The following is a 16,663-nucleotide window of genomic DNA, read 5'->3' as shown; positions in this document are numbered from 1 at the left end:
AGGCACATTATAATTTAAGGATTCTCTTTACGTATTTTATTACTCTTTAGGCTTTTTTTTTGCATTGGTTCCATAACAGTGCCCAGGGAATAAAATAACATGGACAACAATGAACTGAGAGAAGTGTCATAAAAAAGTCAAAACTCACAAATAAGTCAACATGGACAGAGGCCATGGTGTATTGCAACTCTCTTATGGAATGACAGAAGTATAACTGCACAAAATAGGACAACCACACAGATTTGGTCAATTCTCTCATTTGTAGACTTACAATTTAAAGATATAAATAACAATTCAAAGAACAATGCACAAGTAAACCATTTGAGGGCAATTGACAAATAATCAAATACAATAAATAGTGTAATAAATAGCTAAATAAATGTGACACAAAATAAAGTGCAATTTCCACACACACCCCCGCATACACAAACACACGCTTTTAACTAGCATTCATCTAAATAAGAGCTGTTTGTTTTCTCCTAGGAGCTCTGTATCTGTATCATACAGCTCTCTTTATCGGTCATAATACAAACAACAAAAGTTTTCAAATTGTATTGAGACAAACACGTTTCTAGTAGCTATATGAATGGAACAATGGTTACAATAGAACATAATGAAGATATGAGGGTAATATCTCGGATAAAATCTAATCTTATGTCATTAAATTGTGAACTGATTATGTGTAAATTACATTTTGACCTCAACTGCCATCGTGTGATGGCCACAAGATGGCAGTCTGATACAGGTATGGGCATGAACATATTAAGTTACGTCACTGAGGAGAGCGCTGCCTAGGTCTCCGGTGGGCTCTCAGATCTCACAAGGAATTCTACATAGAACTTGCATATCATTACATATCACTGTAAACAACATGTTATCCCTCAATTAAAACTGGCACTTTTATTCGCACATTACATTATACAATGCTAATTTTGCATACATTGAAAAGGGAGAGAGTTCTAGCCTACGTTGCCAGAGTACGAGTAAGTCTCAAAGAAGACTCCCATTCTATAGTATCTATTTCATCACCTGACTACACTTAATTCACACAGAGACATATGGGTTCCACTTCTTTAGTTCAATTCATTAGCACTGTATTCATGTCAGAACCTAAATAATTGCACAATTCACAATGCCCACTGGGCACAGACGTCAATTCAATGTCTATTCCATATTAGTTCAACGTAATTTCATTGAAATGACGTGGAAATAACATTGATTCAACCATTGTGTGCCCAGTGGGTGGAGTCAATGCAGACAATTCGGAGAACAATATATTTGCTCTGCTTGGCTTATTGCTTGGCTTACTCCCTAACATCCGTTCATGGGTACATTGTAGGGGACACACAGGAAAATACCTAAAACTCCCATTGCATAGTGTCCCTGTGCAAGTTCAGATAGTCCACCTAAATCCAACCAGGACTCAGCCCTTAAAACACTCAAACAAATTCATTCAGCTCTTCTTTACACAATACAATTCCAAGTTCCATATTTAGCAAGCAGGTCATCATCTTAGTCCAGTTAGGAACACATCTCAATGTGTTACACCAATACATGTTACACCAATGCAACAATTCTTCTCTCAATCTTTTTTCCAGGTACTGTGTGACAAAAAGAACAAGGTCTTTGTATTATCTTCGTATTTTAACTGACTGAAGAGATAGCATCGAAGTTGACGGACATGGGTAATGCTCCTCATGGTGACAGACTGTGACAGGAGCCTGCCTATTGACATGCTGTTTACATTGGGAACATGTGGGGGCTGTTGACATGATGTTCACAGTGTTCACTACCATCAGGTCTGTTAGATGTTTTTCCTCATCTCTTTAAATATTCTCTTTCATCTCTCATGTACAATTTGGAACATGCAAGAAGACACGCTTTTACTATACACATTACACATACAGTACATACATACACACACATTTGAGAACAGCATTAAAGCACATTCCTCCACATATTCTTGTTTTATCTACAGGTCTGTATTTTCTAGCTATTTGGTGTGTGTTTCTTTAGGCGTACATGTTTTTGTCCCTTTTTTGAGGGTGCCCTGTCCGTGCCTGATATGGTGGCATGATATTCCGGTCCAAAAGGCATTTTCTGGGAGATCCCAGGTTTGTCCCTCACACAGATCAGGAGTGGTGCTTACCTGAATTCCTCGTGTTTGCCTTTTCAGGCTGAGCTGAGCCGGAAGGACTTTGAGATGTCCCCTGAGCCCCCCACCGACCACCTCCAGACGGAGCCTCAGACTTTCCTGCTGAACTTCCCCGTTTCTCCTCACCGCCCTTGGGCCCTTCCTGGGATCCCATCTTCATAGGCCCCAGCACGTTTTTGGCCACACTGGTCAGCTGAGTCACAAAGCTTGGCTTATCACCAGGGGAGACGGGGCGTGACTTGCTGGAGCATGGGGAGGCAGCGGTGGAGGAGGGGGACATAGGGTTCTCCTCCACCACCTCCAGGTGACTCCTCTCCTCCTTGGCCCCTCGGTAGCTGCTCAACGGGACAGAAACCTTGTCTGCTCTGGATTTTGTTGAAGCAGGAACTGGGCCTATGGTAAGAGGGGATGTGGCCGGGGTTGGGGCTGGCGCTTGGGTTGGGACTGAAGGAGCAGGTCCTTTAACCTTGGTCTCAGTGGCTTTGTCAATGCCACCCATCCCTCCTTTCAAAGTGCTCTCTCCCATCTGTGTGTCTTTACTTGCCTTGGCCAACTCTGTAGCTCCCGCCCTCTGTGTAGTGACTTTGTCTGGGCCCACACTCCCTTTCTCCTCACTCTTCTCCTGGCTTCTGCTTGCTGGGGTGGTGTCTGTCTGGACAGCCTGGTGCTTACACTCCTGGGAGAGCGGTCTCTGGGATGTAGCCTGGACTGGGGCCCTCTCAGTGGGTTTAGGGCCTCCACTGGCTGTTTCAGAGCTTGGAGCACTAGAGCTTAGAGGTCTGTCTGCTGGGCTGGACTTGGCCCCTGGAGTGGAGAGGGTTGAGGCTGGGCTAGGCTGGGCCTCACCTGGTACTGGGGAAGCTTTTCTATTCAGAGCCTCACAAGGGGTTAATGTCTTAGCTGTCTCACCAGCGCTGGTCTTGGGCTCTACTTTAACAGGTGTGCTGTCAGTGTGAGGGTCAGATGCTGTAGTCTGGGCAGCTCTCTCCCTCCCTGTCTGCAATGTGTCCCGGCTCAGGGGCGACTCCTGTCTCCCTAGCCTCCTCACAGGCTTCAGGCACCCTGTCTCTCCAACCGTGGGGGGAGAGGGGGAGGAGGAAGATGAGGGAGAGGGGGGAATGGGCCCGTTCTCTCCTTCCATCTCCAGCAGACTCTGCAGGCTGTGCTCGCAGTGGAAAGACTCCCTCCTGTAGTCCCCATGTGACACCTCCAGGCTGTGCTTACGCATTGACACCCCCCCTGCAAGGGGAGAGGAAGCTGATGACGAAGATGAAAAGGAGGGCAGGAGGGTCGCACCCAGTTTCTCTGACGACTGAACCCGCTGTAGCAAGGGTGAGCGGGGGGGCTCTGCGCTTTTGGGCCTGGGACGGGCCACAGGGGGAGAGGAGTGGAGCTTGGCTGGGAAGGCCTGGGTGGTGTTGGAGCTACCCACCGTGTGGCCAGACAGGGGTGGGGGAGAGGAGGTAGTGGGGGAGGGTGTGTGGGCCAGGGGGGACAGGGGGATGTTGCCAGCTGACTTGCAGCGGGCTGAGCGGTACTGGCGGTGCAGCTTGGGGGAGAGGCCGTGCAGGGAGCTGGGTCTCATGTGCTGTGAGGCAGCCGGGGAGTTAGGGGTGCTGGAGACTGGAGAGCTGCTCTGAGAAGAGTTGCCTGAGGAATGAAGAGGAGATATAGCAATAATTCAAACTGTATTATTTTGTTATGTGAGAGTGCAGATGCTAAGAGGAGTGCTGTACAGTAATGTAGGTAGAGTATTGCCCTTCATACTGACCCAGGTAGGTGGAGTCGGGGGTGGAGCGGTAGCTCTGTGTGGGGGAGCGGGCAGAGAGGTTGTGGGTGGGGGAGCCTGGGAGGCTGTCCCCTGATGACAGAGAGCGGTTCAGAGAGGACAGGCTGCGGCTGGTGTGGAGCAGGTTCGACTGCTTAGTGATCTTCCTGAACAACGAGCTGCGCTTCTTACTGCGAATAAGAAGTGAGAGGGCCCCAGTCCAGTGAGAGAGGTGGGAGGATGAGAGAGTTAGAAGAACAGAGTCAATGACATTGATTTTCTAGAGCGCTCATCTGAAATCATAGTGTAGCATCTGCTGTGCAGGGAAACCCACTTGTACCTTTCTTGTCCCTCCTTAGCCCCTATCTTCTTGTTGCGCCGTGCCATCTTGGACTTGTAGCTGGACTTGCGGGCAGGACCAATCTTGATGGAGGTGTTTTCAAAGGGCGTGGTGGTCACCGTCACATTGTTTCCACTCTGGAGAAACAACGGAAACAAAAAACGTATAGTATGCACTGCTTGCAGAATTATTAGGCAAATTGTATTCCTCATGATTCATTTTATTGTTGAACAAACACAATGCTCTCAGTCAATCAAAAATGTTAATGCATCTCAAACCTGAATGTTTAACAAAGGAATAGTGAGGTTTGTCTTTCTCAGGGGAATATATAAGTGTTAGGCAACTATTAGTGTGCACAATTATTAGGCAACTAAACTACAAAAATAATTAGTCTCAACTCACTTTTTATTCTAAATTTTTTGAGTAAGTGTAACAAATAAGTAACACAACATGACAATTAAATAACAAGTTTGGCCTTTCAAAAATATTCAGTGACCAATACAGCCACCCTCCTTTTCAAATACTGCCATGAGCCTTCCATCCATGGAGTCTGTCAGTTTCTTGATCTGTTCACGATCAACTTTCGCTGAAGCAGCAACTACTGCCTCACAAATGCTGTTCAAAGAGGTGTATTGTAATGGGTTCCTGGTAGCTTGACGTTTAATTCTTCTCAAGTCTTTTGCAGTTCATTTGTGCCTTTTCTTCTCCATACGTTTTTTGCGACCCAGTTGACTATTCACAACAAAACATTTGATTGTCCGGTGGTCATGCCTCAATAGTTTAGCTATTTCAAGAGTGTTGCATCTGTCTGAAAGGCGTTTGACAATTTGTGAATTTTCAGTGTCAGTTAAATCTCCTTTTTGGCCATTTTACCTGAGGTAATGAAGCTGCCTAATAATTATGCACGCCTTGACATAAGGTGTTATTCACTTTCACCACACCCTCCCTCATTACACAAATATATATCACCTGAAAATTATTCAATCCAAAAAGCATTCCAGTTTATATGGTTTGGAGTTGGAAAATGTGCATAGAAATAATGATAAGATCAGAATACTCACTTGCCTAATAATTGTGCACACAGTGTATGATAGGCTTCACCTGTATTCTATACTGTAGAAAAAAAACACCTGTTGTTTCTTTCCTTTCCTCTCACCTTCAGAATGAGCTCCACCACCTCAGTGTGCACCAGCCCGTGGACAGACTCCCCGTTCACATGAGTGATGAGGTCACCAGCGCAGAGTCCCGCCTCCTGGGCAGGGCCTCCGTCCTCCACATGCTGTGATTGAAACAGATCAACATCAATCAAACAAGTCATCATGCTATTGGACAAGTCTGTTTTTTCCAATACAATTGTAGCGATGCTTTGTTATGATACGGAACTTCTTCAATAGAGTGATGTCTACTTAACACTACTTTCTCCATAGAAATTAACACAGAACATATCATCTCTATCGCTGTCTCACCCAGACCACGTGGTGTACGCTGTAGACATCACTGTCTCCCATGTAGACTCGAATGGCTCGGAGGGTGAAACCGTACTTCTTCCCAGAGCGGTGGATGGTGATGGGAGAACGCAGCACGTTGACCGTGGGTGAGTAGTCTCGGCTGGGGGAGGAGTCACGAGACGACAGGTCGGAGGATATGGATCGAGGAGACATGGGGCTGGCCAGGGGGGACATACCATGCTGCTCCACTGAGGAGGGGGGAGAGAATCACATGAATAAAGTGTGAGAAAAACATCTGAATAAGTCAATTGAAGGTCAAAGCAATAGATAGTCTTTAAGAAATGTACAATTTTCCATAACAAGCCCAGTTAACCATTTTACTGTTTAACATTAATATTGTCATTAGCAACAGGCAGCCCCGTTCTTCTCACACTCCCTTGCCTTCCAGCTCCTCACCTGCAGGTATGATGACAGACAGGGCTGTGGTGGAAGCAGACTTGATGACCTTGGTCACGGGTCGCGAGTTGCGTTTCTCTCCCTCAGCTGAGAGCTGGCTGTGGCGAACCCTCCTCAGGACCAGTTCGTTGGTGGCCCGGGACCCCTGGGGCTCTGTTGCCCCAGCAGTCACAGTACTGTTGGGGCTGGGGATGACTCCCATTGGTACATCAGCTGGCCTCAGAAGCTTGTCTGGAGCAGAGCAGAAAGATGGAGGAATAATATCATGTAGGTATCAAAGTGTATGTCAAGCCAGGATTCATCCATTATCTAATGCCAAATGCCCTCACCTCCAGCAGTCAAACCGTTGCCCTCCTTTTCCTTCCTAAAATCCCCCTGGCTGGATGTGGTGCCCATGGATGTGGTGCCCATGGCCCCCTCCAGAGAGGTGCCCCTGGCCTTGACTGGGGGCTGCCTGGTGGGCACTGGCAGCTCAGGATCGGCCTCTAGTGGGGAGGCGAAGCGGTGAGTGTCCATGAGGGCAGAAAAGCGTCGCCGGGCCCCAGATGGAGGACTGGAGTCACTCTCAGTGAAGGATGACTCTGAGCATGACAGTCGCTTCCTACACACAACACAACACAGAATAAATGTATTGTATTTATGAAAACAAACCATGAGTAATGATAATGCGAGCCGTGATAATGAGGACCAACAATGTCACATTTCCTACTTGTTATGCAAGGTAAGAGGGCACTAGTACTAGTCAGAGTACAGTAGTGGTCATACTCACATCTCAGGTGATCCTGTCCTCCAGCTCTTATCTCTCAAGGTCAGGCTGCCCAGGCTCTCTCTCTTGGCCGCCCGGTCCTCCCGGGGGCCCTTGTGCTCCCGCCGGGTCACCGTCGGGGGCTTGTGCTCCAGCTGGGACAGGTGCTCCATGCTGCTGTATACCTGTAGTTCCCAACAGAGAGAGGACGCATAAGCTTTCAGCACCCACAGAGGGAAAAATCACACATTTCCCCATGATTCTTTCTTTTACAATGGGTTCAGTGGAACAATTAGCTTTCACAGATTAGTCAAGAAGGGGAGATCTGAGCAGAAAGATACATTTGTCTGAGGCATGTGTGTCAATAAAATCCAAGGTTACCAAAGAGGTTCTTTCATGACTTAGTCTCCCATGTGTGATAGTCACGTTAAGTCACTTGGCTCAGACGTATGTCTCTTTCTGCTCCCCTTCTTGACTAATCTGTGAAAGCTAATTGTGCTACTGAAACCATTTTAAAAGAAAGACTCATGAGAATTTAGGATTATGAGATTTACTGACAGTCTTTAGGGAAGGCACGTTTACATGGACTAGACTTGTACAATGAGGGGCATCAAGTTAATCTAGATCAGCAAGGAGTGTTGGAGAATGGAGGTGAGACAGAATAACTAATTAGGCCGAAGTATAGGTTTTACGTAAACATCAATTAATAGCCCAGGCGTTTATTTGCTTGAATCACTGAACACAACTGGCGCTTATTAGACACAGGCTTCTATTTGAGTCTTGAATCTCTTTCCTTAAATGCACACAGCGTTTGCTCATTTGCTTACTTCATTGTTTAATTCCAGCATTCACTTCCAGTATTTTAATCAATATCTTAATTTCCTGCACTAATGTGCTATCATTTACACACTGTGCCACATTTATTTTGTCTTAGTTTGCCTCTAATAAAAATGTATAAAAAAACCCACCCTTGACAAAATAATTATTTGAATGTGCATTTTTTCTGCAGTTCCTACTTTCGTCATTAGAGCGAACAGCTGATTTCTGGAGGGTCTGTATTCATGAAGTTGTTGACAGTTTTTGTGCTTGCCAGTTAGCTAGCAGTTCTCATCTGTTAGCAGCCAATGGCTAGCAGTTCTCATCTGTTAGCAGCCAATGGCTAGCAGTACTCATCTGTTAGCAGCCAATGGCTAGCAGTTCTCATCTGTTAGCAGCCAATGGTTAGCAGTTTCTTACTGGTGATAAAAACTGATGATTGCCATCACTTTTTCGAGACATTACTGAATTATTTCATGAACAAATTAAACATTAAACCTTGTAAACAATTCATGGTAATGTTGTAAACAATTAATTTAGACCCAGTGTTTATTTGAAACAGGTGTTTATTAGCTGAAATGTGTAGCGTTGGCCGGCTATTAAAATGGACAGGTCGGCTATTTGAGACTGTGTTTAATTGAAGTTTTAAGGTAAGTTTAAAGATGAGTATGTGTAGAGTTTGACCTTGCTGAAGCGAGGGGAGCAGGAGGAGAAACGACGGATCTCGACAGGTTCATCATCATTGGTGTCGTCCTCATCATAAGAGTGGACGTGGTGGTAGCGGTCTGAGCGGGCTGGGGACGGAAGAGGACATGACACACACACACACACACTTACAAATGAAAACAGACAAATAGCAATATAATAACAATATACTTGCATTGAAGCCGCTCAACAACTACATCATACCAGTCATCCAACAGATTCCCATTCAGAGCGACACACAGAAGCAGCCAGGGTTAATGCACTGCTCAAGGGAACGTTGACAGATCTCCCACCAGGCCAAAAAATGTGAACCCGAACCCTCCAAAATCCCCCCCACAGTTCCCCAGTTTCCCAACAACCAAGAGAATGAACTAAAGAGAAAAAAGGAAAAGACAGATGAAAACAGCAAACAATGCAAAAAAAGATCTATCTAATCATTTAAACAAAGGACATTAAGGACAACTAAAATCATAACACTAAAGCCAACTGTATATGTTTGTGTGCATGTCTGGAACTATTACATGTATGTGTGTGTTCTTGTATGCGTTTATTTGAATGAGAGTATGTGTATATGCATGTGTACAAACACCTGCACGGCATCAACCTCAGGCAAACCGGCATTAGTTGTAAAAACACTACCCCCCCAGTGTCATTCAAGTATACTTTTTATTATGTTTTTACTTTAAAAAAAATATATATATCTTTGACCATCATTCTATCTCCTGCACAGCAACTCCACTCCCACTTGTCTCCAGTTCCACATCCCAACCTTCAGCTTCCCTCAGCCCATCCCATCTATCTCTGCTGGCCACCCACTTCGGGTTTCTATGCAACACATATCTTTCAACTATGATGTAATCTTTAATGTACAATTTCAATCTATCTAATCGAATAGAATCCACAGATTGCAAGTTCAAGATAAATACTTTTACCAAGAGTATTGGTATATTAGTAATTGACTGACCTGGTCTCTCCAGATCTCCTGACAGTAATATTTCTACGGTCAATTTTAGATCAATGCAATGCATTTTCAGCCATTCCTGAACCTGAGACCAGAAACAGGCTACCTGAGGGCAATACCAAAATAAATGGTCTATTGATTCTGTATCCTCACAACAAAACCTGCAGAGCATCGATGATTTTATTCCCCAAAAATTCAACATTTTGTTGGTGGCAAGAATTCTATATAATAATTTTAGCTGAAAAGCACGAAGTCTTGAATCTTGCGTTGTTTTATATATCAACTCATACACCCTGTACAGTGGAATCCGTACATCAAAAATCTCTACTTTCCTATTTATGCCATTTTTATTCCTCCACCAGTTTTGATCCTTTATATTGGGCAGACAGACCAGTTCCCTACCTCCTCCCGCTGCCACTTGCCTCCTCCATTTTAGGGGTAATGCTGTAATCAATTAGTTGTACTCTTGGATCGAGCAGACTTTCCGTACAATCCTGTTAACTCCATGAAGGACATAACTCTTCCATTCCAATTTACAATATCATTAAAGAACAAAATACCCTTTTCAAACTTCAAACTTTCCCATAAATACAGGTGTTTTATCAACCAGCACATTTGAGTTCAGCCTAAATATTTGTTCTATCTTTTCAGGGGGATGAAATTGAAATTGTAGCCAGCTCTGCAATGCTTGTTTGAAAAAGAGAGATACTTCGAAGAAAGTATCATTTTCAATGAATCAAAAAAGGCAATTTTTAAACAATGGATGAGCTTTTCTTAGTAATCTACTTGAGAACCATTTAGGGTTCAAATAAAACTTTTGAATAAGTGAAGCTTTTAGAGAGAGGTTTAGTGCTTTTATATATAATGCACAATTGGTGGCTGACTAAACATTTTTTTGCCCCACTGTAGGTAGATGGGCTGTTTACAGATAGGCTAAGTACAGGTGCAGTGATCTGTAAACTGCTCTGACAGCTGGTGCTTAAAGCTAGTGAGGGAGATGTGAGTCTCCAGCTTCAGAGATTTTTGCAATTCGTTCCAGTCATGGGCAGCAGAGAACTGGAAGGAAAGACGACCAAAGGAGGAATTGGCTTTGGGGGTGACCAGTGAGATATACCTGCTGGAGCGCGTGCTACGAGTGGGTGCTGCTATGGTGACCAGTGAGCTGAGATAAGGCGGGGCTTTAGCTAGCAGAGACTTGTAGATAACCTGAGCCAGTGAGTTGGCGACGAGTATGAAGCGAGGGCCAACCAACGAGAGCGTACAGGTCTCAATGGTGGGTAGTGTATGGGGCTTTGGTGACAAAACGGATGGCACTGTGATAGACTGCATCCAGTTTGTTGAGTAGAGTGTTGGAGGCTATTTTATAGATGACATCACCGAAGTCGAGGATCGGTAGGATGGTCAGTTTTACGAGGGTATGTTTGGCAGCATGAGTGAAGGATGCTTTGTTGCGATATAGGAAGCCGATTCTAGATTTAATTTTGGATTGGAGATGCTTAATGTGAGTCTGGAAGGAGAGTTTACAGTCTAACCAGACACCCAGGTATTTGTAGTTTTCCACGTATTCTAAGTCCGAGCCGTCCAGAGTAGTGATGCTGGACTGGCGAGCAGGTGCGGGCAGCGATCGATTGAAAAGCATGCATTTAGTTTTACTTGCGTTTAAGAGCAGTTGGAGGCCACGGAAGGAGAGTTGTATGGCATTGAAGCTCGTCTGGAGGTTAGTTAACACAGTGTCCAAGGAGGGGCCAGAAGTATACAGAATGGTGTCGTCTGTGTAGAGGTGGATCAGGGAATCACCAGCAGCATGAGCAACATCATTGATATATACAGAGAAGAGAGTCGGCCCAAGAATTGAACCCTGTGGCACACCCATAGAGACTGCCAGAGGTCCAGAAAACTTTGACACACTGAACTCTATCAGAGAAGTAGTTGGTAAACTAGGCGAGGAAATCATTTGAGAAACCAAGGCTGTCGAGTCTGCCAATAAGAATGTTGTGATTGACAGAGTCGAAAGCCTTGGCCAGGTTGATGAATACGGCTGCACAGTAATGTCTCTTATCGACGGCAGTTATGATGTCGTTTAGAATCTTGAGCGTGGCTGAGGTGCACCCATGACCAGCGGCAGCTTTCCAATCTTTGGGAATCTCAGAAGATACAAAAGAGAGGTTGAACAGGCTAGTAACAGGAGTTGCAATAATTTCTGCAGATAATTTAGGAAAGAGAGGGTCCAGATTATCTAGCCCGGCTGATTTGTAGGGGTCCAGATTTTGCAGCTCTTTCAGAACATCAGCTATCTGGATATGGGTGAAGGTGCCGGGCAGTTGACCGGGGTAGGGGTAGCTATGTGGAAAGCATGGCCAGCCGTAGAGAAATGCTTATTGAAATTCTCAATTATAGTGGATTTATCAGTGGTGACAATGTTTCCTAGCCTCAGAGCAGTGGGCAGCTGGGAGGAGGTGCACTTATTCTCAATGGACTTTACAGTGTCCCAGAACTTTTTTGAGTTGGTACTACAGGATGCAAATTTCTGTTTGAAAAAGCTTGCCTTGGCTTTTCTAACTGCCTGTGTATATTTGTTCCTAACTTCCCTGAAAAGTTGCATATCACGGGGGCTATTCGATGCTAATGCAGAACGCCACAGGATGTTTTTGTGCTGGTCAAGGGCAGACAGGTCTGGCGTGAACCAAGGAGTATATCTATTCCTAGTTCAACATTTTTTGAGAGGGGCATGCTTATTTAAGATGGTGGGGAAAGCACTTTTAAAGAATAGCCAGACATCATCTACTGACGGGATGAGGTCAATGTCATTCCAGGATACCCCGGCCAGGTCGATTAGAAAGGCCGGCTCGCAGAAGTGTTTCAGGGAGCGTTTGACAGTGATGAGGGGTGGTCGTTTGGTCGCAGACCCATTATGGATGCAGGCAATGAGGCAGTGATCGCTGAGATCTTGATTGAAAAGAGCAGAGGTGTATTTGGAGGGTGAATTAATTAGGATGGCATCTATGAGGGTGCCCGTGTTTACTGATTTGGGTTTGTACCTGGTAGGTTCATTGATAATTTGTGTGAGATTGAGGGCATCAAGCTTAGTTTGTAGGATGGCCGGGGTGTTAAGCATGTCCCAGTTTAGGTCACCTAGTAGCACGAGCTCAGAAGATAGATGAGAGGCAATCAGTTCACATATAGTATCGAGGGCACAGCTGGGGGCAGAGGGAGGTCTATAGCAAGCGGCAACAGTGAGAGACTTGTTTCTGGAAAGGTGAATTTTTAGAAGTAGAAGCTCAAATTGTTTGGGTACAGACTTAGCCTGCAGAGTTCTGTATTACTTTCTATATTTTCAGTAGATTGCAACACCGCCCCCTTTGGCAGTTCTATCTTTGCGGAAAACGTTATAGTTAGCAATGGAGATTTCAGCGTTTTTGGTGGTTTTCCTAAGCCAGGATTCAGACACGGCTAAGACATCTGGGTTGGCAGAGTGTGCTAAAGCAGTGAGTAAAACAAACTTAGGGAGTAGGCTTCTAATGTTAACATGCATGAAACCAAGGCTTTTACGTTTACAGAAGTCAACAAATGAGAGCACCTGGGGGGTGGGAGTGGAGCTAGGCACTGCAGGACCTGGATTAACCTCTACATCACCAGAGGAACAGAGGAGAAGTAGGATAAGGGTACGGCTAAAGACTATACGAACTGGCCGTCTAGCATGTTCAGAACAGAGAGTAAAAGGAGCAGGTTTCTGGGCACGATAGCATAGATTCAAGGCATAGTGTACAGACAAAGGTAAGGTAGGATGTGAGTACATTGGAGGTAAACCTAGGCATTGAGTCATGAAGAGAGAGATATAGTATCTAGAGATGTTTAAACCAGGTCATGTCATCGCATATGTAGGAGGTGGAACAACATTGTTGGTTAAGGCATATTGAGCAGGGCTAGAGGCTCTACAGTGAAATAAGACAGTAATCACTAACCAGGACAGTAATGGACAAGGCATATTGATATTAGAGAGAGGCATGCGTAGCCACGTGAACATATGGATCCAGTGAGTGGTTGGGCTGGCTGGGGACACGGCGATTCAGTCAGTTAGCAGGCTAACAAGCTAGCAGCTAGTAGACCAGGGCAAGCTAGCAGTTAGCAGGCCGGGTTAGCAAGCAAGCAGTTAGCAAGGGCTAGCAGTTAGCAGACCGGGCAGGCAAGCTAGCAGTTAGCAGACCAGGGCCCGGCAGTTTAGCAGTTAGCAGACCGGTTTAGCAAGCAAGAAGATAGCAGGGGCTAGAAAGTTAGCCTTTTGGGGGGGACGTCGCGATGGGGGTAAGTCTGTTTTTGCCTCTTCGTGCGGTGACATCGATAGACCAGTCGTGGAATTAGTAGGGTTCCAAGTAGCTCTAGGTAGCTAGCAGGCCGATATTGTAGCCCAGGAGTATGCTTCGGTGGTAGCACAGGAGCCCTGGCCGGGCTAGCTTCAAGCTAAATTGGTGCTTGCTCTGGGATGGAAACGCTAGCCAGGAGTAGTCATCCGGGATTGTGGTTAGCTAGTTGTGAAGATCCAGATGAAAATGTTCAGTTTGTGGTAGGAATCCGGGGATAAAACATAACTGAAGGTTAGCTGATGACCGCTGGCAATGGTTTGCTGACTGATATCTGGTAGTTAGCTGGCTAGCTTCAGTTGAGGAATTCCAGATCCGAAGAAAATATAAATACTTTAGGAAAAAAAAGCAGATCCACGCCACATTGGGTGAGGTGGGTTGCAGGAGAGAATTTAGATGATGAGGTTTAGCAGAATATTTTAAAGGATATGCGACGAAAAATATGTAAACCGATATATACAAGGGACATGACAGGACAAGGACGTCTGACTGCTACGCCATCTTGGATTTTAGTGTTGTTATTGGATCTGATTTTAATAGCTAACATTTCGATGGCCATAACGAATAGATATGGTGACAGCGGACACCCTTGTTTAACTCCTCTTCACAATTCAAAACTCTCTGAGAAGTAGCCGTTATTTACTATTTACACCTGGGGTTGCTATACATCCGTTTTATCCATTTTATAAGAGAATTACTGAAATTGAAAAAATCCAGACATTTCTAAATAAAATCCAGTCTTACTTTATCAAATGCCTTTTCAAAATCCGCTATAAATACCAGGCCTGGCTTCTTAGATGTTTCATGATGTTCTATTATTTCTAGTAGTTGTCGTATATTATCTCCAATGTATCGTCCATGTAAAAAACCTGTCTGATCAGGATGAACAATACCTGGTAAAACCCTTTTAATTCTGAGTGCTATGCATTTCACAAGTATTTTTGCATCACAATATTGAAGTGTAAGGGGCCTCCAGTTTTTTAGATAGACTGGGTCTTTATATTTGCCATCTGGGTCTTGTTTTAATAATAGCGAAATCAGACCTTTCTGCTGAGTACCTAAAAGACTACCATTTCTATAGGAGTAGTTAAAACAATCTAACAATGGAGCTTTTAGTGTATCAAAAAAGGCTTGGTATGGGCCTCCCGGGTGGCGCAGTGGTCTAGGGCACTGCGTCGTGGGTTCGCGCCCAGGCTCTGGTTATTTGTTGATGTAAAAAGTCAACATATAGCTAATGTCAATAGATTAGGGGTGGGGTGGGGTCGCGAGAAACTGTTGCAAAAAAATGGGTTCCCCAGAAATTCTGGAGAAGAGAATGGGGTCCCCGTTGAAAATGTTTGAAAACCACTGCCTTATGGTGATTCTATACATTAAGAATGCAACAAATCAGCACAGTTCCCCTCCATGTGACCAGGGGGCAGTGCAGTTAGAGAGAGACTCACTGTCGAAGTAGCTGGTGTCCTCCTCTGACTCTAGGTGGGGGATGAACTCAGCCTTCTGTCTCAGTAGACTGTTCCAGTCCAGTTCAGTGAAGAACGAGTGCTGCTTCACCTCAAATGCACCACCTGGGGCAGCAAAAGAGAAGGAATGAGAGAGAGAGAGAGAGAGCGAGAGAGAATGAAAGGGAGAGTGAGAATGAAAGGGCGAGCGAGAGAGTGAATCTATATTTTCACTATGAATAGGCAGTTTAGTCCATCTCTGTTACAGCACACATCTGATGTTAGCATGTTGTCAACATGCACGTTTATGCTGACCTGTGCCCAGTCGGACCAGTGGGTTGGTCTGAAGCAGAGTAGAGATCAGATACTGGGCATCGGCAGGAAGAGCATCATCACCTTCTGGCCACACTATGTCATCTACAAGAGACAGACAGAGATAAGTTGCATTGGACAATGTAGACGTGAGAAAGATGGCTTCAAAATGGCTGTAAGATGCTGCTCAATGAACCCACTAACCGCCAACCTCTCACCTGTGATGACCTGTCCAAAGAGCTCCTCAGGCGTGTCTCCAAAGAACGGCACACAGCCCACCAGGAACTCATAGAGGATGATGCCCATAGCCCACCAGTCTACTGGCTTCCCATAGCCCTGTCTCAGGATCACCTCCGGGGCGATGTACTCTGGCGTGCCACACACCTGATGGAGGGCAGAACCACAGCACTCCTATGAGAGGCTCTGTATTCATATTTATGGATAAAACACTACTGGTGAGATGCTACGGCCAGTCTCTCTCAAAATGTGAGTGGGAGACATGTGTGGCCAATACACGTTTCTGCCAAGCTGAGGGGATCAATGCGAGAATGCCAGGATGAAACATGAAAGCTTTGGATGTTGTGTTTTCATGTGCAGATGGGTATTCGTCAAATGCTAACAGATCTGTTGCTGTGAGAAAGCCGAGCTTTAAATAATTGGGGATTTAATTGAAGCAGTACCATTCAAAGGGTGGGAAAAACAAAACATCTGAACATCTGTTGATTATAATAACTAAGGCATATTTTGATCAACATTTTGTTTGATGTTGATCATTTCATTTCTTCAAGCTTTGACAACTATATGCACACATTTATAAATTCAGCCTTAATTTATTAATTTGTCTAGAAATAAATACATAAAAAATGGATTAGGTATAGTTTTTTTTCTGAATGGTTATGGAAAATGTAGAAATTTAAATATATTACTGCAAATTCATTTTGAACGCCTGCCAAGGTTGTGTATACTGTGGTGGGTTTCTCTGCTCTATATACAGTGCACACCTGTTTGTCCAGGAACTCTCTGGTGTCCTTCTCAATGTGTCCCTCGTACAGGTTAGTGGTGAGGCTCATCAGACCCATCTTAGACAGGCCGAAGTCAGTCAGCTTGATGTGCCCCATGGAAGTGATCAGAAGACTGGGGACAGACAGGTCAAAGGTTAC

General features: G+C 44.9%; 1 protein-coding gene across 1 annotated transcript in view; it reads right to left on the bottom strand.

Moving 5' to 3' along the window:
* Positions 1 to 21: 21 nt before the first annotated feature.
* The window catches only part of LOC109883084 (microtubule-associated serine/threonine-protein kinase 1), a 59,321-nt gene continuing 42,679 nt past the window's right edge, over positions 22 to 16,663 (bottom strand). The window contains exons 14-26 of the mRNA XM_031827718.1: positions 16,505 to 16,637; positions 15,722 to 15,887; positions 15,507 to 15,608; positions 15,195 to 15,317; positions 8,413 to 8,522; positions 6,937 to 7,097; positions 6,497 to 6,768; positions 6,168 to 6,398; positions 5,730 to 5,959; positions 5,420 to 5,542; positions 4,264 to 4,400; positions 3,927 to 4,114; positions 22 to 3,805 (exon numbers count right to left, since the gene is read on the bottom strand). Of these exons, the coding sequence (XP_031683578.1) occupies positions 2,133 to 3,805; positions 3,927 to 4,114; positions 4,264 to 4,400; positions 5,420 to 5,542; positions 5,730 to 5,959; positions 6,168 to 6,398; positions 6,497 to 6,768; positions 6,937 to 7,097; positions 8,413 to 8,522; positions 15,195 to 15,317; positions 15,507 to 15,608; positions 15,722 to 15,887; positions 16,505 to 16,637 (3,649 nt within the window). The 3' untranslated portion in view covers positions 22 to 2,132. The remainder of the gene's footprint in view (positions 3,806 to 3,926; positions 4,115 to 4,263; positions 4,401 to 5,419; positions 5,543 to 5,729; positions 5,960 to 6,167; positions 6,399 to 6,496; positions 6,769 to 6,936; positions 7,098 to 8,412; positions 8,523 to 15,194; positions 15,318 to 15,506; positions 15,609 to 15,721; positions 15,888 to 16,504; positions 16,638 to 16,663) is intronic.

This window comes from Oncorhynchus kisutch, linkage group LG6, assembly GCF_002021735.2.
Source record: "Oncorhynchus kisutch isolate 150728-3 linkage group LG6, Okis_V2, whole genome shotgun sequence".
NCBI classification, from domain to species: domain Eukaryota; kingdom Metazoa; phylum Chordata; class Actinopteri; order Salmoniformes; family Salmonidae; genus Oncorhynchus; species Oncorhynchus kisutch.
This window is presented reverse-complemented; position numbering and strand designations above follow the sequence as displayed.